Source organism: Heterodontus francisci, chromosome 1, assembly GCF_036365525.1.
Source record: "Heterodontus francisci isolate sHetFra1 chromosome 1, sHetFra1.hap1, whole genome shotgun sequence".
Taxonomy (NCBI): Eukaryota; Metazoa; Chordata; class Chondrichthyes; order Heterodontiformes; family Heterodontidae; genus Heterodontus; species Heterodontus francisci.
In genome coordinates, this window is record NC_090371.1 from 90230108 (window position 1) to 90250990 (window position 20883).

Here is a 20883-nt window from a genome sequence, read left to right on the forward strand (position 1 = left end):
ACACCACCACCTGCAAGTTCCCCTCCAAGTCACACACCATCCTGACTTGGAACTATATCGACATTCCTTCACTGTCATTGGGCAAAAGTCCTGGAACTCCCTTCCTAACAGCACTGTGGGTGTACCGACTTCACATGGATTGCAGTGGTTCAAGAAGGCAGCTCACCACCACCTTCTCAAGGGCAATTAGGGATGGGCAATAAATGCTGGCCTAGCCAGCGCCACCCACAGCCCATGAATGAATTTAAAAAAGGCTCCGTGCCTTTTACCGAGGGACACCTCCCCCCCACACCGCCCCCATCTCCCCACCGGAGCCAGGAAGCAGTCCACATGGCTTTTCGTGCTGTGCTTCTCTTGCGGCGACAGGGTTGCCCATAGCACGGCTAATTGTGGTGGGATGAGGCCCTTAATTGGGCATTAATTGCCCATTTAAAAGCCTCAATTGGTGGCGGGATGGGAAGGCCATTCACAGGCCTTCTCACCTGGACTAAATTTTGGCAGAGGCAGGAAGGTGGCGAGAATCCCCCCTGCCATCATCCCATCCGATTTTATGCTCTCCCTGCCTCCAAAACTGCAATGGGAGAAGAGCATAAAATTGCCCCCTTTGTGTCAGTCTTCATGGAGAAAAATACAAAAAACCTCCCAAGAATACTAGAAATTAATATTAGTTAAAAAACTGTACTGGAGCAATTAATGGACTGAACGTTGATAAATCCCCTGGACCTGATGATCTGCAGCCCAGAGTTTTGAAAGATGTGGCTGTCGAGGTAGTGGATGAGTTGGTGGTCATTTTCTAAAATTCGTTAGATTCTGGAGTGGTTCCTGCAGATTGGAAGATAGCAAATGTAACCCCACTATTTAAGAAAGGAGGGAGAGAGAAAACAGGGAACTATGACCTGTTAGCCTGATGTCAGTAGTCGGGAAAATGCTAGAATCTATTATAAAGGATGTGATAACTGGACACCTTGAAAATAATGGTGGGATTGAGGCCAACATGGATTTATGAAATGGAAATCTTGTTTAACAAACCTGTTAAAGTTTTTTGAGGATGTAACCAGCATAATGGATAAGGGGAACCAGTGGATGTGGTGTATTTTGATTTTCTGAAGGCTTTCGATAAGGTCCCACACAGGAAGTTAGTAACTAAAATTAGAGTACATGGGATTGGGGATAATATATCGGCATGGATTGAGAGTTGGTTAACAGACAGAAAACAGAGAGTAGGAATAGAAGGGTTATTCTCAGGATGGCAGGCTGTGACTAGTGGGTACCACAAGGATCAGTGCTTGGGCTCCAGCTATTCACAATCTATATCAATGATTTGGATGTGGGGACCAAATGTATTATTTCCAAGTTTGCTGATGACACAAAATTGGGTGGGAATGTGAGTGGTGAGGAGGATGCAAGGCAGGTTCAAGGGAATTAGACAGGCTAAGTGAGTGGGCAAGACATGGCAGATGGAATATAATGTGGAAAAATGTGAAGTTATCCAATGTGGTAGGAAAAACAGAAATGCAGAGTATTTCTTAAATGGTAACCGACTGGGAAATGTTGATGTCCAAAGGGTGTCCTTGCTCATAACTCACTGAAAGTTAACATACCGGTTCAGCAAGCAATTAAGAAGACAAATGGTATGTTGGCCATCATTGCAAGAAAACTTGAGCAGAGGAGTAAAGAAGTCTTGCTGCAATTGTCTAGCGCCTTGGTGAGACTGCACCTGGAGTATTGGGTACAGTTTTGGTCTCCTTACCTAAAGAAGAATATACTTGCCATAGAGGGAGTGCAATGAAGGTTCACCAGACTGATACCTGGGATGGCAGGATTGTGCTATGAGGAGGGGTTGAGGAGACTGGGCCTGTATTCTCTAGAGTTTAGAAGAATGAGTGGTGATCTCATTGCAGCATACAAAATTCTTACAGGGCTCAACAGGGAGGATGTTTCCCCTGGTTGGGGGATCTAGAACCAGAGGACACAGTCTCAGAATAAGAGGTAGGCTGAGAAGAGGAGGAATTTCTTCACTCAGAGGGTGGTGAATCTTTGGAATTCTCTATCCCAGAGGGCTGCAGAGGCTCAGTCATTGAGTATATTCAGGACAGAGATCAATAGATTTCTAGATATTAAAGATATCAAAGGGATATGGAGATAGCGCGGGGAAGTGGTATTGAGGTAGAAGATCAGCCATGATCTAGTTGAATGGCAGAGCAGGCTCAAAGGGCCAAATGGCAGCTCCTGCTCCTATTTCCTACGTTCCTATGAACAGATAGCCCCCATCATTAGTAACAGTATAAAGGGAACCCACCCTGCCAAGATGGAACTAGCAACGCTGGATATTCAAGATGCACTCTGTTGGGATATCAGAATGGCGACATGCTGGATATTTGAGCTGCATCCTGCTGGGACATTAAAACAGTTCCCTGCTGGAATATCGGAGCTGTACCTTAATGATACCTTGAGCTGGTCACAGACTGGTTCAGCTGAAGAGGTGCAGATTTTAAAGTTTCTTCTTACGCAGCTCCTTAGATGCTAGGCCTCAAGTGTGTCTGGGATCGATTGCCATTTGAATTGCTTAGTGGTGCCTACGTATGGCCCAGGATAGCATGAATACAATGTACAACTGACCAGATAGCTAATGTATCAGAGGGTATTTGTGGGAGCCCAGCAACCCACCTAAACTGACTGAGATAGAGGTGGAAAGAAGAAGTACTCACCCCACTTAGTAGGAGTTTGCTGTGGCTGCTTTCAAGGGGTAGAACCCTGGCAGAGACAGATTCTGCCTAAATTTTTGGCCTGACAACATCTGAATTCCACCTCACAAAAAGTGAGATTTCTGAGCTTCAATCTTTAACAGGTAGACAATTCAGGAAACCAATGTTGACATATTGTGTTCTAGATGTTACTTATTTTATATGAATTAATTCGCACAAAGGAGGTACTGGAGCCATGAAATGGATGTCCTTTTCGATGAGTTTTTACAATCTGAGGCCTGTGTTTTAAGATAGCCCATTGAAATGAACAGAGTTCCAACTACTATGATCTAAAAACCTACGCCCTTTGCTTCATTGCCATTGTCTGACTGACCCATTTTTTTAAAGTATAAAATGTGCTCTTCAGAGCCTGAATGTTGCCATTATGATGCAAAAAAAGCAAATGAGCTTGTGAAAAATCGATGTCTTTCAGAAACTGTGTATAGTACTCTGTGCAAAATGTACTCATTCAACAGGCATTCACTAATTGGACAATGGATTAGCCAACCACTTATACTGTTCTGTGGTACATCACACACCGGATTCCCACCCAGGATCCTAGAATTTGCGAGGCTTAATCTGAAATCTCAGGATCATAATTGTCACACAAACCCTTCAGTTCAGTGACGCTCTATTGAGCCCTTTTCAGAGTCATATGCAGCATAGAAGGAAGCCATTCGGCCTATTGAGTCCATTCCGGCTCTCCGCAGAGCAATCCATGTCAGTCCCACTCCTCCATTGGATCCTCATAGCCCTGCATGTTTATTTCCTTCAAGTACCCATCCAATTTCCTTTTGAAGTCATTGATTGTCTCTGTTTCCACCACCCTTGTGGGCAGTGAGTTCCAGGTCATTCCCACTCGTGTAAAAATGTTCTTCCTCACATTTTCCTCGCATCTCTTACCCAACACCTTCAATCTGTGCCTTCTAGTCCTTGTACCATTAATTGATGGGAACAGTTTTTCCCTGTCTAATTTATCTAAGCCGTTCATAATCTTGTACACATATAAAAACAAGAAATGCTGGAAATACTCAGCAGGTCTGGGAGCATCTGTGGAGAAAAAAGCAGAGTTAACTGAGTTCTGATGAAAGGTCACTGGCCTGAAACATTAACTCTGCTTCTTTCTCCACATTTGCTGCCAGACCTGCTGAGTATTTCCAGCATTTCTTGTTTTTATTACAGATTTCTAGCATCTGCAGTATTTATTATAATCTTGTTCACCTCTATCAAATCTCTCCTCAATCTCCTTTGCTGCAGGGTGAACAAACTCAGCTTTTCCACCCTTACCTTGTAGCAAAAATACTCCATCCCTAGTAAATTTCCTCTGCACCCTCTCAAATTGGGCCTAACCAGAGCTTTATAAAGTTTCAGCATAACTTCCCTGCTTTTGTGCTCTATGTCTCTATTTATGAAGCCCAAGATACCATATGCTTTACTAAACACTCTCTAAATATGGGGCGGTGGGGCAGCACAGTGGCGCAATGGTTAGCACCGCAGTCTCACAGCTCCAGGGACCCGGGTTCGATTCTGGGTACTGCCTGTGCGGAGTTTGCAAGTTCTCCCTGTGACCGCGAGGGTTTTCGGCAGGTGCTCCACTTTCCTCCCACAGTTAAAGACTTGCAGGTTGATAGGTAAATTGGCCATTGTAAATTGCCCCTAGTGTAGGTAGGTGGTAGGGAATATGGGATTAGTGCAGGGTTAGTATAAATGGGTGGTTGTTGGTCAGCACAGATTCAGTGGGCCGAAGGGCCTGTTTCAGTACTGTATCTCTAAATAAATATGTCCTGCCACCTTCAAAGATGATGCACATGTACCACCAGGTCCCTCTGTTCCTGCACACTCTTTAGAACTGCACCATTAAGTCTATATTGCCTCATCCTATCCTTTTCTGCCAAAATGCATCACCTCACATTTGTCTGTATTAAATTCCATCTACCACTTGTCTCCCCATTCTGCTAGCCTGTCCTAGGTGGCTCGTATCATCCTCACTGTTTGTCACTCCTCCAAGTTTGGTATCATTGGCAAATTTTGAAATTCTACTCTGTATTCCAAGATCATGTTAACAAACTAAGAAGAAAGTGCATCCATTTTACACATTAGCTCTCTGTTGCATCAGGTATTCAGTAACAGATTTGACCGAGATTGGTTGGTTGAAATTTTCGATACGTCCATTATGATATGGTTGGCTTGAACTGACCTGATAATATGTAAAGCAATTTCTAAGGCACTGATCACATATCATCATGTTCAAATGTTAAAGATGAGAATATGTCAGAGGACATATATTTTGTCATTATCACCTTGCTAACACTGGGCATCAGGAACAGCACTGCGTTCCTTCATTATTTTTAAAGTATGTGCTTACACTGTTTGGTAGAAAACAATGAACTGTACCAAGGAGATTTAAATTAAGAAAAAAATTGAACTCTTTTCCTTCAGCCAGCACCACAAGCCACACTGTGTTCCCTTCCCTTTTGCCCAAGGTGGGCTTCCTAGTGGGACTGGAAATAGCGGCTGGTGCACGCCACAAGAAGAGAAACAAATCAGACCTCATGTTATATGCTGGGAGTGGACACACACAACAGCTGCACTTCTACCAATCTGGCCGGATGTCTTAAAGTATTTTACATGACATTGGAAAATGGGTACATGCCAAGGGCTCAATTTTAATTTTAAAAAATGGTTGGGGTTAAAGTCTGAAAAATCAGTTTTGTGAACCAAACCAGCCTTCAACCGCCAAATTCTGGTTTTAACCTGAGGCCGGAAGTTGAGTGGGTGGCCAACCCACTCCAAGAAGGCAGGTTGGAACTTTAAATATGATAATGAGGCAGCAAGCCTCATTGTTGTTCAGGTTTCCAACTTTAACTGTTGTTGGCCGGGTCTTCCGAGCATCGGGAAATTTGACAATTTTATCAAGGCGAGGACTTGGTAAATTGAGGAGGTGAGTGCCTTCACAACTACCTCCTGGATCCAGGTGCCAGCCTGAGAATCCTCTGCAATCAGGCACTCCCCTACTGGCCTCTCACCATGAGGTCCCCAATCCTCCCCACCCGACACCCGCAGCCTCCGAACCTCCCCACAAGCCTGTGATCTCACCCACCACAAGGCCTCTGACCTCACCTCCCCCCCCACCCCCCAGATTTCAGATATAGCTTTAGTCTAACAAAACATAAGTAGGCACCTCTAACAATGGGCCGAGCTTTAATTTTGAGACACCAGTCCCATCATTGGGACCGGGACCCGATGCGAGGCACATTGAGAGCAGGAGCAGCCGGCCGCACACGATTCAGCGTCAGCCGGCCTATTAAGCCTAATGAGCTGTGACACCCGACCAATTGTGTAGTCAGTGTCGAGCCTGGAGGCAAGGAATATGGCAGCGGATGCTGGCATCTTTTTATGGGGCTGCCAGCCTTCATTGAACCCTGCACTGTGAAACCTTGGGAGATTAGAAGGTGATTGGACCAACTGAAGAGATGGCTGAGAGGTGACCCGAAGCTTCCCTGATGCCTCCCTCCAGATGCTTCTGCAGGCTGCAAGGAAGAGGGGGGACATATTGTTCCCAAGGGACTGGAAGAGGAGACCTGGGAGCCAAATGAAGCAGGCCTGGCTCCAGATAGCAGAGGAGGTCAGCAGTTGTGGGGTGATGTTACAAACATGGATTCAGTGCCGCAAGCAGCTCAACAACCTCATCTGGGCTGCGAATGTGAGTACCTTCATTCTCTTGGACCTTACATCTGGCGAAATAGGATGGTGCACTGGGAGGAGAGGGATCAACCCCCAGACGTGGGCAAAAGGTCAGGGGATGCAAGTTGACTGACAGCGGCATGGTGAGGTGGTCATTTTGTGAGGTTCCTGGAAAGAGGTCACATGCAGGAGGCATCTTTGTGCCCCCATCAGTGGGAGCTGGACTGTCAGCAGCCTATGTCTTGGGATTGTTCTCGCTGTGTGACTAACAGCTTCCTTCCCTCTGTCTGCAGGAGGAGATAGGATACAAACATACCGAGTGGGCCAGGACCGGTGGTGGGCTGCCCATTCTTCATGTACTAACCCCGATGGAGGAGAAGGCCATGGAGTTGACTGGACCACAAGATGCAGGACTGTCACGGATGGAGACACAGCGGCAGCTTTCCAAGACAGTGAGTACGGTCACCATGGGGCACAAGGCTGCATCTTCAGTAATGCAGCCATGCTGCTGATTAGGTATCCGGTGCCCACAGGGGTCTGCAATGTAGGTGAGTGTGCTATAGTGGGAGGGGAGGCCCTTGACCCTTACATGTCTTTGTTCTCTCATGCAGGTCAAGCAATGCCGAATCAGACAGCTTCCAAGACTGCGGCGGGAGCCTGGCACTCTGAGCTCCTTTCTTTTGCTCAGAGGGTCCATTGGCATTTCATACTCCTGCACCATCCACCAGCACAGATACTCGCACCTTGGTGGGTTTGCGCTTGAGTTTAGATCCAGACACACAACCTGATGAGCACAGCACACAGGTGGTCAAGCAGCTGACAGAGGGTGTCACAGCCTAGGGCTCTGGCAGTCAGATTACGGTGGGAGGCCAGGTCCAAGCTCTGCCCCAGGCTTGTGACGTGCCTCTGATGTTGGTAGCATCATGGGAAATGCTGCAACTCCAGCAATAAGTCTAGCACCATCTAGCAGAGATGCCAGAGAAAATGCATGCCCAAGCACAGATGATGGAGGAGTCTATCCAGACCTTGAGCTCGACATTGTCTCTAACTGGTGCATGAATGGAATCCTCCATTGAGAGATTGGTGGCTCTAATGGAGAGCCACATCCAGCAGAGCACTCAATGTCTGCAGGACATTCTTGCAGACCTGCATACTCTCATCTTGACCACTGGCACAAGGCGAGAGGGGGCCAGGGGACCTGGAGTCACCACCAAGTCCTCTTCACTCTCTGGTCAGCAGGAGACCCTCAGCAGCCATTCCAGTCCTAAGGTATCTAGAGGACGGCCACCAAGGTCATACCTAGCCAAGGGGCAGCAAGGTCAGAAGCCAGCCTCCACCTCAATTGACTGCACAGGGAGAGAACCGCATAGCTCACATAAGACAATAAAGAAGCTTTTTTTTTATTCGTTCATGGGATGTGGGCATCACTGGCTAGGCCAGCATTTATTGCCCATCCCTAATTGCCCTTGAGAAGGTGGTGGTGAGCTGCCTTCTTGAACCACTGCAGTCTATTTGGGGTAAATACGCCTACAGTGCTGTAAGGAAGGGAGTTCCAGGATTTTGACCCAGCGACAGTGAAGGAACAGTGATATAGTTCCAAGTCAGGATGGTGTGTGGTTGGAGGGGAAATTGCAGGTGGTGGTGTTCCCATGCATCTGCTGCCCTTGTCCTTCTAGGTGGTAGAGGTCGTGGGTTTGGAAGGTGCTGTCTAAGGAGCCTTGGTGCATTGCTGCAGTGCATCTTGTAGATAGTACACACTGTTGCCACTGTGCATTGGTGGTGGAGGGAGTGAATGTTTATGGATGGGGTGACAATCAAGTGGGCTGCTTTGTCCTGGATGCTGCCAAACTTCTTGAGTGTTGTTGGAGCTGCTCTCCTGACTTGTGCCTTGTAGATGGTGGACAAGTAAGGGGAGTCAGGAGGTGAGTTACTCGCCGCAGGATTCCTAGTCTCTGACCTGCTCTTGTAGCCAAAGTATTTATATGGCTACTCCAGTTCAGTTTCTGGTCAATGGTAACCTCCAGGATGTTGATAGTGGGGGATTCAGCGATGGTAATGCCATTGAATGTCAAGGGGAGAAGGTTAGATTCTCTCTTGTTGGAGATAGTTTTTGTCTGGCATTTGTGTGTTGCGAATGTTACTTGCCACTTCTCAGCCCAAGCCTGGATATTGTCCAGGTCTTGCTACACTTCAACACAGATTGCTTCAGTATCTGAGGAATTGCAAATGGTGCTGAACATTGTGCAATCATCAGCGAATATCCCCACTTCTGACCTTATGATTGAACGAAGTAGCTGAAGATGGTTGGGCCTAGGACACTACCCTGAGAAACTCCTGCAATGATGTCCTGGAGCTCAGATGATTGACCTCCAACAACCACAACCATCTTTCTTTGCGCTCGGTATGACTCCAACCAGCAGAGAGTTTTCCCCCTGACTCCTGTTTTGCTCGGGCTCCTTGATGCCATACTCGGTCAAATGCTGCCTTGATGTCAAAGGCAGTCACTCTCACCTCACCTCTGGTGTTCAGCTCTTTTGTCCAGGTTTGAACCAAGGCTGTAATGTGGTCTGGGGCTGAGTGGCCCTGGTGGAACCCATACTGAGCGTCAGTGAGCAGGTTATTGCTAAGAAAGTGCCGCTTGATAGCACTGTTGACGACACATTGCAATACTTTACTGACGATTGAGAGTAGACTGTTAGGGCGGTAATTGGCCGGGTTGGATTTGTCCTGCGTTTTGTGTACAGGACATACCTGGGCAATTTTCCACATTGCCGGGTAGATGCCAGTGTTGTAGCTGTACTGGAACAGCTTGGCTAGGGGCGCGGCAAGTTCTGGAGCACAGGTCTTCAGTGCTATTGCCGGAATGTTGTCAGGGCCCATAGCCTTTGCAGTATCCAGTGCTTTTAGTTGTTTCTTGATATCACACAGAGTGAATTGAATTGGCTGAAGACTGGCATCTGTCTTCAGGAGGAGGCTGAGATGGACTCGGTACATCTGGCTGATGATTGTTGCAAATGCTTCAGCCTTATCATTTGTACTGAGGTGCTGGACTCCCCCATCATTGAGGATGCTGATATTTGTGGAGCCACTTCCTCCAGTTAGTTGTTTAATTGTCCACCACCATTCCCGACTGGATGTGGCAGGACTGCAGAGCTTAGATCTGATCCGTTGGTTATGGGATCACTTAGCTCTGTCTATCGCATGCTGCTTATACAGTTTGGCATGCAAGTAGTTCTGGGTTTATAGCTTCATCAGGTTGACACCTCATCCTGTGGTTTGCCTGACGTGCCCTCCTGCACTCTTCATTCAACCAGGGTTGGTCCCCCGGCTTGATGGTAATGGCAGACTGGGGTTATGTCAGGCCATGAGGTTACAGATTGTGGTTGAGTACATTGGGACATTGTCAGGTATGATTTGGTGAGGATGTATATGTCAGTTGTTGCTTGACTAGTCTGTGGGATAGCTCTCCCAATTTTGGCACAAGACCCCAGATGTTAGTAAGGATGAGTTTGCAGGGTCAAGAGGGCTGGGTTTGCCGTTGTCGTTTCCGCTGCGAAGATCGATGCCGGTTGGTCTGTCCGATTTCATTGCCTTTGTAGTGGTTAGATACAACTGAGTAGTTTGCTAGGCCATTTCAGACAGTAGTTAAGACTCAACCACATTGCTGTGGGTCTGGAGGCACATGTCGGCCAGACCTGGTAAGAACAGCGATTTCCTTCCCTAAAAGGCATTAGTGAACCAGATGGATTTTTACAACAATCGACAAAAGTTTCATGGCCATCAGTACACTAGCTTTTTAATTCCAGATTTTTATTAACTGAATTCCATCTTCTGCCGTGGTGGGATTTGAACCCATGTCCCCAGAACAATACCCTTACGCACATTGAATCACGGGGTTATCACAAGTGACTGTGTCTTTCACCTGCAAAGGGCAGGGTCTATTGTGAATGTTAATAAATCGGTTCTGCTCAGCATAGACTACTGCCCTTTCTCTTCTAAAAAGCCTTTGGCCCTTTGCTGCAACGTGCAAATGCTCAATAAGCTACTGCATCCTTAATAAAGGAAGCCGACAACATCGCTGCATAAAGGTTGGTGATTATTGGTCAAGCTACAACTGGCAGTAAGGATCAAAGGAATCGTGAATGCATAAGGACATTGCGTGTCTCCCTTGCATGTATCTCACGACCACTCTCCTTTGTCCCTAGGGTCCTTCATCTAGCCTGGCTTGCCCATCTTCCCCCTCCTCATCGTCTGGGGAGAGTCTGCTCCTCATTTTCCTCGTTACTCATCAGCTCTCCCCTCTGCAAGACCAGTTTGTGCAGTGCACAGCAGACCACGACCATATGTGAGACCCTCACTGGTCCATAATGAAGGGTTCCACCGGACCGATCGAGGCACCTGACTCTCACTTTGAGTAGACCACTGGCCTGCTCAATGATCACTCACGTTCCATAGTAGATGTTGTACCTCTCCTCTGCATGTGGGCTCCTTGCAGGTGTGAGTAGCCATGTCCTCAGTCAGTAGCCATTGTCTCCGAGGATCCATCCCTGAAAGTGGGAGGGAGAGTGGAAATGTTCTGGCACCTGGGCTGCCTCAAAATGTAGCCATTGTGACAACTTCCCAGCAAGCGTGCACAGATCTGCAGGATCCCTTTACAGTGGTCGCAAACTGTGTTGACAGAATTGCATATAGTCGCTGGCCCTACTAAAAAAGGCATTGGTGACCTCCTGATGGGCTGCTGACTGTGAGATCCCACACATGTCCTCAGTGGATCCCTGGAATGATCCAGAAGTGTAGAAATTCAGCACCAAAGTGACCTTCAGGGTCACTGACATTGGATTCCCACCAAGCCCCCGGGCCACAGATTGTCCTGCATCATGGTGCAAAGGCCTCCCTGGAGAGGACAAGTCTTCCCTGGCACTGCCTCTTGCACATCTCCAGGTAGTTGATCCTTGACCTGTAGACCCTCTCTGGAGGGTACCTTCTGCTGCGTGGGCGAGCCACCTGTTTTTTCCCTCTGTACCCTTCTCCACTGTCTGGAGGCCGCTGCTGACCATCCTGTGGCCTCACAGGTCATTGCAGTGCCACTGTAGGTACCTGGCACTCCCTCCCACTCTGCTGCACCTTTTCTTCAATGTGGTCCCCGAAGCCTGAATGAATGAGGCCCAGAATAGTTTAGTTTAGTTTAGAGATACAGCACTGAAACAGGCCCTTCGGCCCACCGGGTCTGTGCCGACCATCAACCACCCATTTATACTAATCCTACACTAATTCCATATTCCTACTTTCCCTACCACCTACCTATACTAGGGGCAATTTATAATGGCCAATTTACCTATCAACCTGCAAGTCTTTGGCATGTGGGAGGAAACCAGAGCACCCGGAGGAAACCCAACCAGACACAGGGAGAACTTACAAACTCCACACAGGCAGTACCCAGAATTGAACCCGGGTTGCTGGAGCTGTGAGGCTGCGGTGCTAACCACTGCGCCACTGTGCCTGAAAGCAAGTCCTTCTCTCCCAGGGGCTCCCTTTCTTGCCCCACTTGTGCGCCTTGCCCAGGTGTTACTTGCCCATTGGCCCCTTTGCAATGCCCCCCCGCAGCTCAAACATTTACCCCTCACTCCTCACATAATGTGAGATGCCCTCCCTTCGTCACACTCGATGGTTTCCCCTCGCAATGGCCTCCCCTAGCAGGCAGCCATGCTCTCCAGCCTCCATGTCACCTCCTCTCTGAAGCCCTGTGAGACCCATGAGCCGTTTGAAAAATCCAATTCAGACCATAAAATTGCCTCTAAAGTATCTTAATTATTTGTCCACTGCGTCACCGTTGGACTTCCACCATCTATGTTTGCCGCCATGGTGTGGAGGTCGGACTTCCTGTACAACTTATCCCTTTGTGATTTTATGTCCCCCCACACCTCTGTTCCTGTCCACTTTGTTCCTTTTAAATTCAGCCCAAAGGTACTGCACAGTAGCAACCTTCCACCACAACTGCTTTTCGCACTCAGGGAGCATTCAGACATAATATTAGGTTAGGAACAGGGTAAGTAAACCTTGTAGGACCATAAAACCATAGATGTCTATGGCACAGTAGGAGGCTATCTGTCCTCCTGTTTCTGTACCACCTCTTTGTTAGATCAATCCAAAATTAATCCTACTGTCTAATCCATGCTCTCCCCTCAGCTCTGTATCGTCTTCTGCTTCAAATATTATTACATTTTTCCTTAAAGGATTTAATAGCCTCTTCCTCAATCACTCCCTCTGATAAATAATTCAATGCTTAACAACACTCTGTGTAAAGAAATTTCATCCAGCATAACTGATTCCCAACCAGGAGAAATTATCTTTTGCTATTTAGTCTATCAAAATTCTTAATACTTTTAAAAACTCCCATTAATTCTCCTTCTAGCCTTTTCTACTCCAATGGAAACAAATTTCTGCTTGTAACTACAATTTCCCATAAAAAGACATGCATTTATATTGCACCTTCCTGACCTCAGAACATTCCAAAGCATGTTACAGCCGATGAAGTACTTTTTATTAAAAAAAAGTGTGGTCGCTATTGTATTGTAGGAAATGCTTTACAGCCAATTTTGTGTACACAAACAGTAATGAAATAAATGAGCAAATAAACTGCTTTAAGTATTGATTGAGTGACAAATTTTGACCAGGACATTGGAGAACACCCTTGCTCTTCTTCGAATAATGCCATGGGATGTTTTATGTCCACATGGGAGGGCAGACGCAGCCACAGCTAAATGGCTCGTCGAAAAGACAGAACCTCCAATAGCGCAGCTCTCCCTCACTGAAATACCAGCCAGTGCTTAAGTTTCCAGTGGACCTTCCATGACATCATTTTGGTGAATGTCTGCCGTACACTCACTACAGCTTTAACATCCTTTCCAAAAGTACACAGTATTCTGTGGCCTAACCAATGTTTTACATTAATACATTATTCCTCTTGTACTCTCTATGCATATTTATAAAAGCCAAAATTCTATTTGACATTTTTATTGATTTATTTACCTACCTTTGCATTTTCAGGGAATTCTGTATCTGAACATTAGTTCCCAATGTTCATCCATACCCTGCAGTGTCTTTCCATTAAGTGTATATTCTCATTTCTTCTTTTTAACCGCAAAATATATCAGCTCACACTTATCCACATTAAATATTATCTGCCACCTGTCTGCCAATTTTGTACCCTATCTACGTCTTCCTGTCTTTTACAATCCTGCTCATTGTTTGTTAAACCTATTTTTGTGTTATCAGGAAATGTTAACATTGTCTCCTCTATACTCAAATGAAAATCACCTAAGTATACCAAGAACAAATACAGATCGGTATCATCTCTGGAGTACAGCACTTTCAACCTTCCCACAGTCCAAGCAACTCCCACTGATGCTAAGTCTCTGATTTTTTTTGTCCATCACCCAACTTTATATCCTTGCTGCTAATATCAGATTGGCCACTTTACCTGATTTTTTCCCCATTAATTAGGTAACATTTATAATGGGTGACCAATCTGAAATTCCCTATTTTAATGCCATCATGAATAGATCAAATGACCCCATTGAATTGTTTCTGAAAATCCATATATGCCACATCCTTTATGTACCCATGTCAAAAAAAATTACTTTGCCAAACACGACTTTAACAAATCCATATGAGCTACTCTGATTTAACCCATGCATTTCTAAATGCTCAATAATTTTGCATTATGGATTCCAAATGAGTAATTTTGATTCTGGGCTATAATGTCAAATGGACAGTATCGATTTAGTCACCCATTATACTTCTCTCCCAATTTTCCTTTCCATGGCTTCAATGAAAACGAAAATTGGGAGAGGTATATAATGGAACATCATTCCGATACTACCAGGCTTATGCTATCAACAAAAGTTAAAATTACTCTCAAGAGTTTGCCTGTAACTGATGTTAAACTGACTGGTCTATAGCCATTTTATTTATCCTTCTCTCTCTCCTTGAACAATTTGCATAGTTATGGATGACTGAAAAATAGTGGCCTATATCTCCTCTATTCCTCATGATTACTTTTGGTATTGTTATCCCAAATTCATCATTTTAAGTTTCAGTTTAGTTTTACTTCCTCAATATCTACAGAACTCTTAACTTTTACACACTCCCTAGATGCCCTATAGAAATATCTTTCTTTTGTACTCTGCATGTTTCATATTTGCAGATCTCCAGCTGTTGAGCAGTCAGCCTATTTGCTATCTGTTTTGTCTAGCTAATTGCTGTGGTTGCCGCGAAGGCACGATGCAGCAGATGCTATATCTCTGTCGCTGCCTCTGCTGTGAAATGGAGGTGGTAAAGACAGATATCCAGTGACATACTCAGCTAGTACTGACATGGTCTGTAAGCATGAGTCCTTGCAATCTGCTGCCAGTGAGTATACTTAAGGTCTTGTTGAACTTAAAAATGCTGTGGCCTCACATATTCATTCTGCTCATGCAACACATTCACCCCAACTTGGTATTTTTTTATTTCTTCTTCAGGTGTGGGCAACACTGAGAAAGCAGTATTTATTGCATATCCCTAGTTGCTTTGAGAGCACTGGGAATCAATCAGAGAGTGTAGAACTGGAGCCACATTGGGTAGGGTTAGCAGGTTCCCAACCCTAAATGACCTCAGTGAACCAGTTGGGCTTTAAGAGAATTGTACATTTCTTGATGGTAGCCACAAACTACCAGACTGACTGAACTGGCTATGATGCGATCTGAACTCACAACCTTCAGATTGCTACTCCTGTGCCAGAATCTTTCGGTACATACTAACTGCGACTTGATATTTCGTAGAAATTGCCTCAATATCAGGGAAGTGTTTCAAAACAAACTGAAGGCTTTTGCAGGAAAACAAAAGAAGGACTGGTCATTATGTGTTGGAAGTGGCGTGGCACCACTCTGACTTTATTGTTGGCACACTGCAGTGTGCACCCTTACATGCGAGGGTGATCCATCCTGACCATTTAAATGACCCCATCTCTGGAATCTTGGATGGGGTGTGTGACTTCTTTGATGAGAAGATGTAGGATGTGCTCTGCCTGCCCCATACCGGTAGAATGGGAACTATGAACTTCAACTTTTCCCTGCCTTTGTTAGCATCAAGCATCCTCAGGTCTACTACAGTCAGATGCATGATCAAGTTACATTTATTCTGTCCACAAATAGTTCCTTAAACCCAATCTTAGATGAGCATCCATGTGACATTTCAAGTTTGTACATCCTTGTGAGTTCTCAGAGTGAGACTGCTATTTTGCTGATTTTAGCTGAACTGTGAATAGTTTTCTGTTATAGAGCTGCATCTATTGTAGCAAGCTGAACTGGTATGCTAAAGCAGCTAACAACTAGCTTAAACTCAGTAATTACCTGCACCTATGCATACCACAAGCAAACAATGAGATTTTAAACCAATTATTCTTGGTTGTAAATATTGCCTATCTTCTCCTTCCCAATAACTTAAAGAACTGATGAGGAGAAGTATGGTGTCAGAAATTTAATGATTCTGCACAGAGAAGAGTAGGCTGAAAGAAACAAATTGCAATTCAGAGTCTGCAATTCCTGCTAAAGCAAACGCAGCAAAACGTAATTTACTGCACAGCATAAAAACGGTGATCTTTATTGCTTTTTGGCTGCAGAAAGCACTGAAAACTTGCATCAAACTATTTTCTCAACCACTAAATGTAACAGACATTTGGTTGAATTAAGAAAAAAAGGGCAGGTTGCAATTAGCATAGTAAAAGGACCAAAAGCCTGTAGCTATGGAATAAGCTCTCTAGAAGAGTAAGAAATCAAGGTAAAAGACTCACCTCAGCTTGGAAGCACAAGAAAGAAGAACTGCAGTTACATATTGAATTTACAGTGACTGACAGAGGAAAAATGCAAGTTAAAATATTTTTACACCCCATACGAACTTGGTAGGTAGTAACAGGTACTCAGCAATTTACCAGGGTTGAAAATATCCATGGGCATGCCATGTTGACAATTATATTGTGTTCGCACCTGCTGCAACATACTGCCATTAACATTGCCGAAATCCACGAGGCCTGGACCCCCAGGAATGAGCTTTCACCAATGTTGAAATACATCACTGAAGAGTTGAGAATAGATGACTATCCCAGAAAGGCAGGATCACATACCTCCCCAACCCCTCCAGACAGTGGAGATCATGATCCAGTGGCTACTTCTGTGAAAAGAGATGTTCAACCTGATGTTTGGGGCATCCTAAATTACACCAGGTCCCACTAAGCCCAGGGAAGGAGGAACTTCCAGCATATGGAGTTCATGCCCCCGTTTCTCATGCCATGTTTGGACCAGATGGAGATGCAGATGATGCCAAATCAGGAGGGGCAATTAGTTCTGAGTAGGCAACTCAAACTGCAAAATGAGTTGGAAAAATAAGTACGTGGAAGGAACAAAGGCAGATGAAATTCAAGAGTGACAAGTATAAGATACTGCACATATGAAGAAAAAATGGTGACAGAAATACTCCATGCTATTGAAATTGCGAAGCAAGAAGTTGAAAGAGATCTGGGTACTTAGTAAACTTGGTGCTCAACATGTGCAAGCACTGTAAATAAGAAATCAATAAAGCAAATCCAATGCTGAACTATATAGCAGAAACAGTCACTCTAAATTGGGAAATTCATACTCCAATTCATGGTCTCTTGGCTAAACCACACCTGAGTACAGAGTCAAATTCTAGTCATCAAGAAACAAGGGAAACCTTCAAATTCTGAAGGAAGTTCAGTGAAGACTAATAAGACTGATTCTAGCATCAGAGGACTGAAGTCCGAGAAAAGCTGGAACAACTTAGGCTGTTTAGTTTTGAAAAGAAGTGACAGAGAAAATCTTATAAAAGTGTTGAAAATAGTAAATAGTATGGATAAAGTAGAAGTGGAAAATTGTTTCATGTTAAACCATGAGAATGGAACAAGAGGATACAGGTTCAACCTATTAAAAAAAAACAAGTTTCATACTGATATCAGTTAGATTCTCCTTCAGAGTGATGAATACATGGAATGGGCTTGGAGATGAATAGTGAAGGCGAAAACCCTGGAATAATTTAAGAAGGAATTGGGTACCGTGATGGGGAAACTGAGGAGCTTTCCTACAGGGATAAGCTAAGAAAAGCCAAGCAGTCTTTCTATTTCTTATTTATCAGGTGAGGCAAAATGGAAGTTGGCCTAGGCCTGAGATCCAAACAGAGCCATCAGGATAAGTCACTATCCAATGCCTATCTTTGAGGTAGCATTCACAGATTACAAAGGGGCCGAAGGATACATTTTGGATTTGTTGCTAGTGGGGTTCCCAAGTTTCCCCCATCCCCAATCTAGTAGAGGACAGCTAATATTCTGGCCTGTAAGGGTGAATGCTGCCAATGTGCTCCTGGCAGTGCAGGTGTACCATCTGAATGTAAATCAAGGGACCTCATCATGATCTTCAGCAGGGCCAGTATCAGAGCTCCCAAGCAAGCACATCCCTACACTGGGATGTAGCCACTGGAGGTTTTCTGCTTCAAAGTGTACTCTGGTCAAGGATGAATGCAAAACTCAAAGATTACATTGAGCACTCTGAGTCAAACAGCAGAGACTATAAACTGATAGTTTATGAAGGGACTGACCACTCAAAATCCAAGGTTGGAGCTGGTTGGTGGAACTTTCAACTTTGGCAGGTGTGTAAAACAGGCAATATCAGATCAGCTGCCCATTGTAAATCTGCCCATTTTCCCTTCCATTGACTTCCTTCAATAATGGGCAGCTGATCTGATATTGCTTGTTTTACACTTCTCGTAAAGTTTTATGTTTTGACCAACTTGTTTCCTTTCGATGATCATGACCAGCTAATCACTTGATAACTATTAATATTGTTGAGAAATAGCTACTCGCATTAACACAACAACAGACGCTAAAATAAAAACATTCTGAATTCAATGGTCAATTTGCGAAATATGGAGACAAAAAGCCTGAGCTGAGGATGGAAGAAAGATGGTTTTCTTTTAATATTGGGAATTTCTAGTTGGTTGGGGGGGGGGGGGGGGGCGGGTGCAGGTTGCTTCTTATGCCTATTCCTCTCCCCCACTCTGTACTGACATCAGATTGCTGTACCGTGCCAAAATTTCCACCAGTTCCTATGGCTAGCGGACAGTACTTGCTGTACAAACTAGGAAGTGGTGGCCGAATACTGATTTTCTAGTGGTAATTGATCACAGAGCAATTAACTGCAATAAGGAAAGTGACAACAAATATATTTCAAAAATATGGACTCCCCAACAGACCAGCAAGTTGCAGTTCTGATGTTCCTGCCCGGGGAGTAAGCACAGAGAGGCTCACTACTACATAGCAGAGAGTCAACCTTCTCTGAAATATTTTCCTTTTGACATTTCTGAGAATTCAACAGTTGGCATGTGATCTCTCATTTCTAAATACACGGACAGCAAATTGCCACTACCCCACTTGTTCAGTGTTTCATCATCACTCAATCTGGTCACCCTTCTAAGAACTTAAAACACAAGTATTAATTGTGTTCTATATTTTGCAGAAGGAGTTTCTGAATAGATACCTGTTGTTCTGTGAAACATATGTAGGTACATTTTTTTGTTTAGCACACCAGATACAAAACGTTAACTCTGCTTCTCTTTTCACAGATGCTGCCAGACCTGCTGAGTGGTTCCAGCATTTCTTGTTTTTATTTCAGATTTCCAGCATCCGCAGTATTTTGCTTTTACTAAACTTTCTATGACTGGGGCACAGATGGGAAATCTGGACCTTCTCCAGATGGATTGCCCTCACAATTTTCCATGAGGTTAGAAAATCCCGGAGGCTGCAAATTGAGAGAAAATCATAGGAGCTACGAATTGGGCCCAAATTCCCAACATGCACTCCTGTTGCAGCAAATTTTAGCACTGGAAGCACCAAACACAGCAATCCCAATTATATAGAAGGGCATACTTAGTGTGAACAACTCAAAACTTTCAGTAAAATTATTTTTAAAACATGTAGGGTTAACGGTAACCGACAATTCAAAGAGGAACAAATAAGCAAAAGGAATATAAGCCGAGACATTAATGAAAATACCTGAGAAACAAAATGTTGAAAACTTAAGGTTAGCATTTTGAATGATATAGTAATTTATAAATTTAGAAACAGAATAGCAACTTGAGTTATTAAGTTATTGTTTGTAATCAATAATAGCAGAAGATTCTGAAATAGGGAAATGCTTTAGAACTTGGGCAACTACTATTCTACTAGTTACAGTGATTGTGTACAATGGAGTGGTTTTGAGTTAATGCAGACAACAAAGTACTAAACAGTAAAACCTTCTCTACTCCAATCTACACACCCCTTATGAAATGATGCAGAACACCCTTCTTCTCTGTGCAATTGGAATGCAAGACAGAAGCCACCCAAAGAATAACTGAGGCTTTTCTAGAGCTTACAGGATCAGGGAAGGGAAGGTGTGAAATTAAACAAAAAATGAAATGTAAATCAAAGATTTTATATATTTCTAAGCAATAAAAATGTCTTCAAAAATCTTTCTCTACCATGATGCAATGAATTAAATATTAAAGCGACTACCTTTTCCGAAACATTTTGTTTTCAAGGAGAATGGAGGTTGCCGAATATTAATTATAAATGGCATGGAGGGAAAATTTAATTTGTCTGTTGTTACTTTTATTTCTGCTTTTAAATGATTCATCTGCACAGTGTAGAATTTAGCAGTTTACCTACAGTTATTGTTGGTGCAATAGCAGCACAAATTTAATGAACATACCAATTCTGTTCAGTCTGTCGATTGCCACAGTTTCAAATGCTCTTCTCATCATTGGGTATTGCTCCAGCACTTCGTTGAAATGGTCCACGGAGAGGGAGTAGAGTCGACAGTAGGTGTCAGCTTTCACACTGGCAGTGCGCCGTCCTTTGGTTAGTAAGCAGATTTCTGGACAGGGAGACAGGAAACAGAAATTCATCGACAGAGATCGAATCCATCAAAAACGCCAACAGATTATTTTTTCAATACAACATCAATACAACAAATTAATCTGGATGATCAGATCAAAAAATTGTTTTTCTGTCCCGGTAATCTTGTTTTGGGGGTGTGGTGGTGATGATGGGCTATAGGTTGACAGAAAATATTTATTTTTGAAATGGGTAATGGGTTTTTGCTACCTGTAAATTTCAAATGCTACAGGGGAGTTTCATAAATATGGCTTCTGCTTCAGTCTTGTCAGCATCACAGACAAACATCATATTTCACTAACAGAGGCAGAATGAAGAGACAGGTCCCCAAGTCTACCTCAGCCAGAACAGGCACTGAACCCACACTGTTGCTGTTGTTCTGAACGACACACTAGGTACCTAGCTAACTGAGCTACTGGTTTCCTATAATTTCAGCTAGGGAGATGGTGAGTTACTATAATTGATCTCAATGTC

The 20883-nt window shown here is 44.2% G+C and overlaps 1 protein-coding gene across 1 annotated transcript in view; it reads right to left on the reverse strand.

Annotated features, from left to right (window-relative positions):
• The window catches only part of LOC137381297 (potassium/sodium hyperpolarization-activated cyclic nucleotide-gated channel 1-like), a 298099-nt gene that overhangs the window by 27746 nt on the left and 249470 nt on the right, over positions 1-20883 (reverse strand). Inside the window, exon 7 of the mRNA XM_068053685.1 lies at positions 20225-20389. Within this exon, the coding sequence (XP_067909786.1) occupies positions 20225-20389 (165 nt within the window). The remainder of the gene's footprint in view (positions 1-20224; positions 20390-20883) is intronic.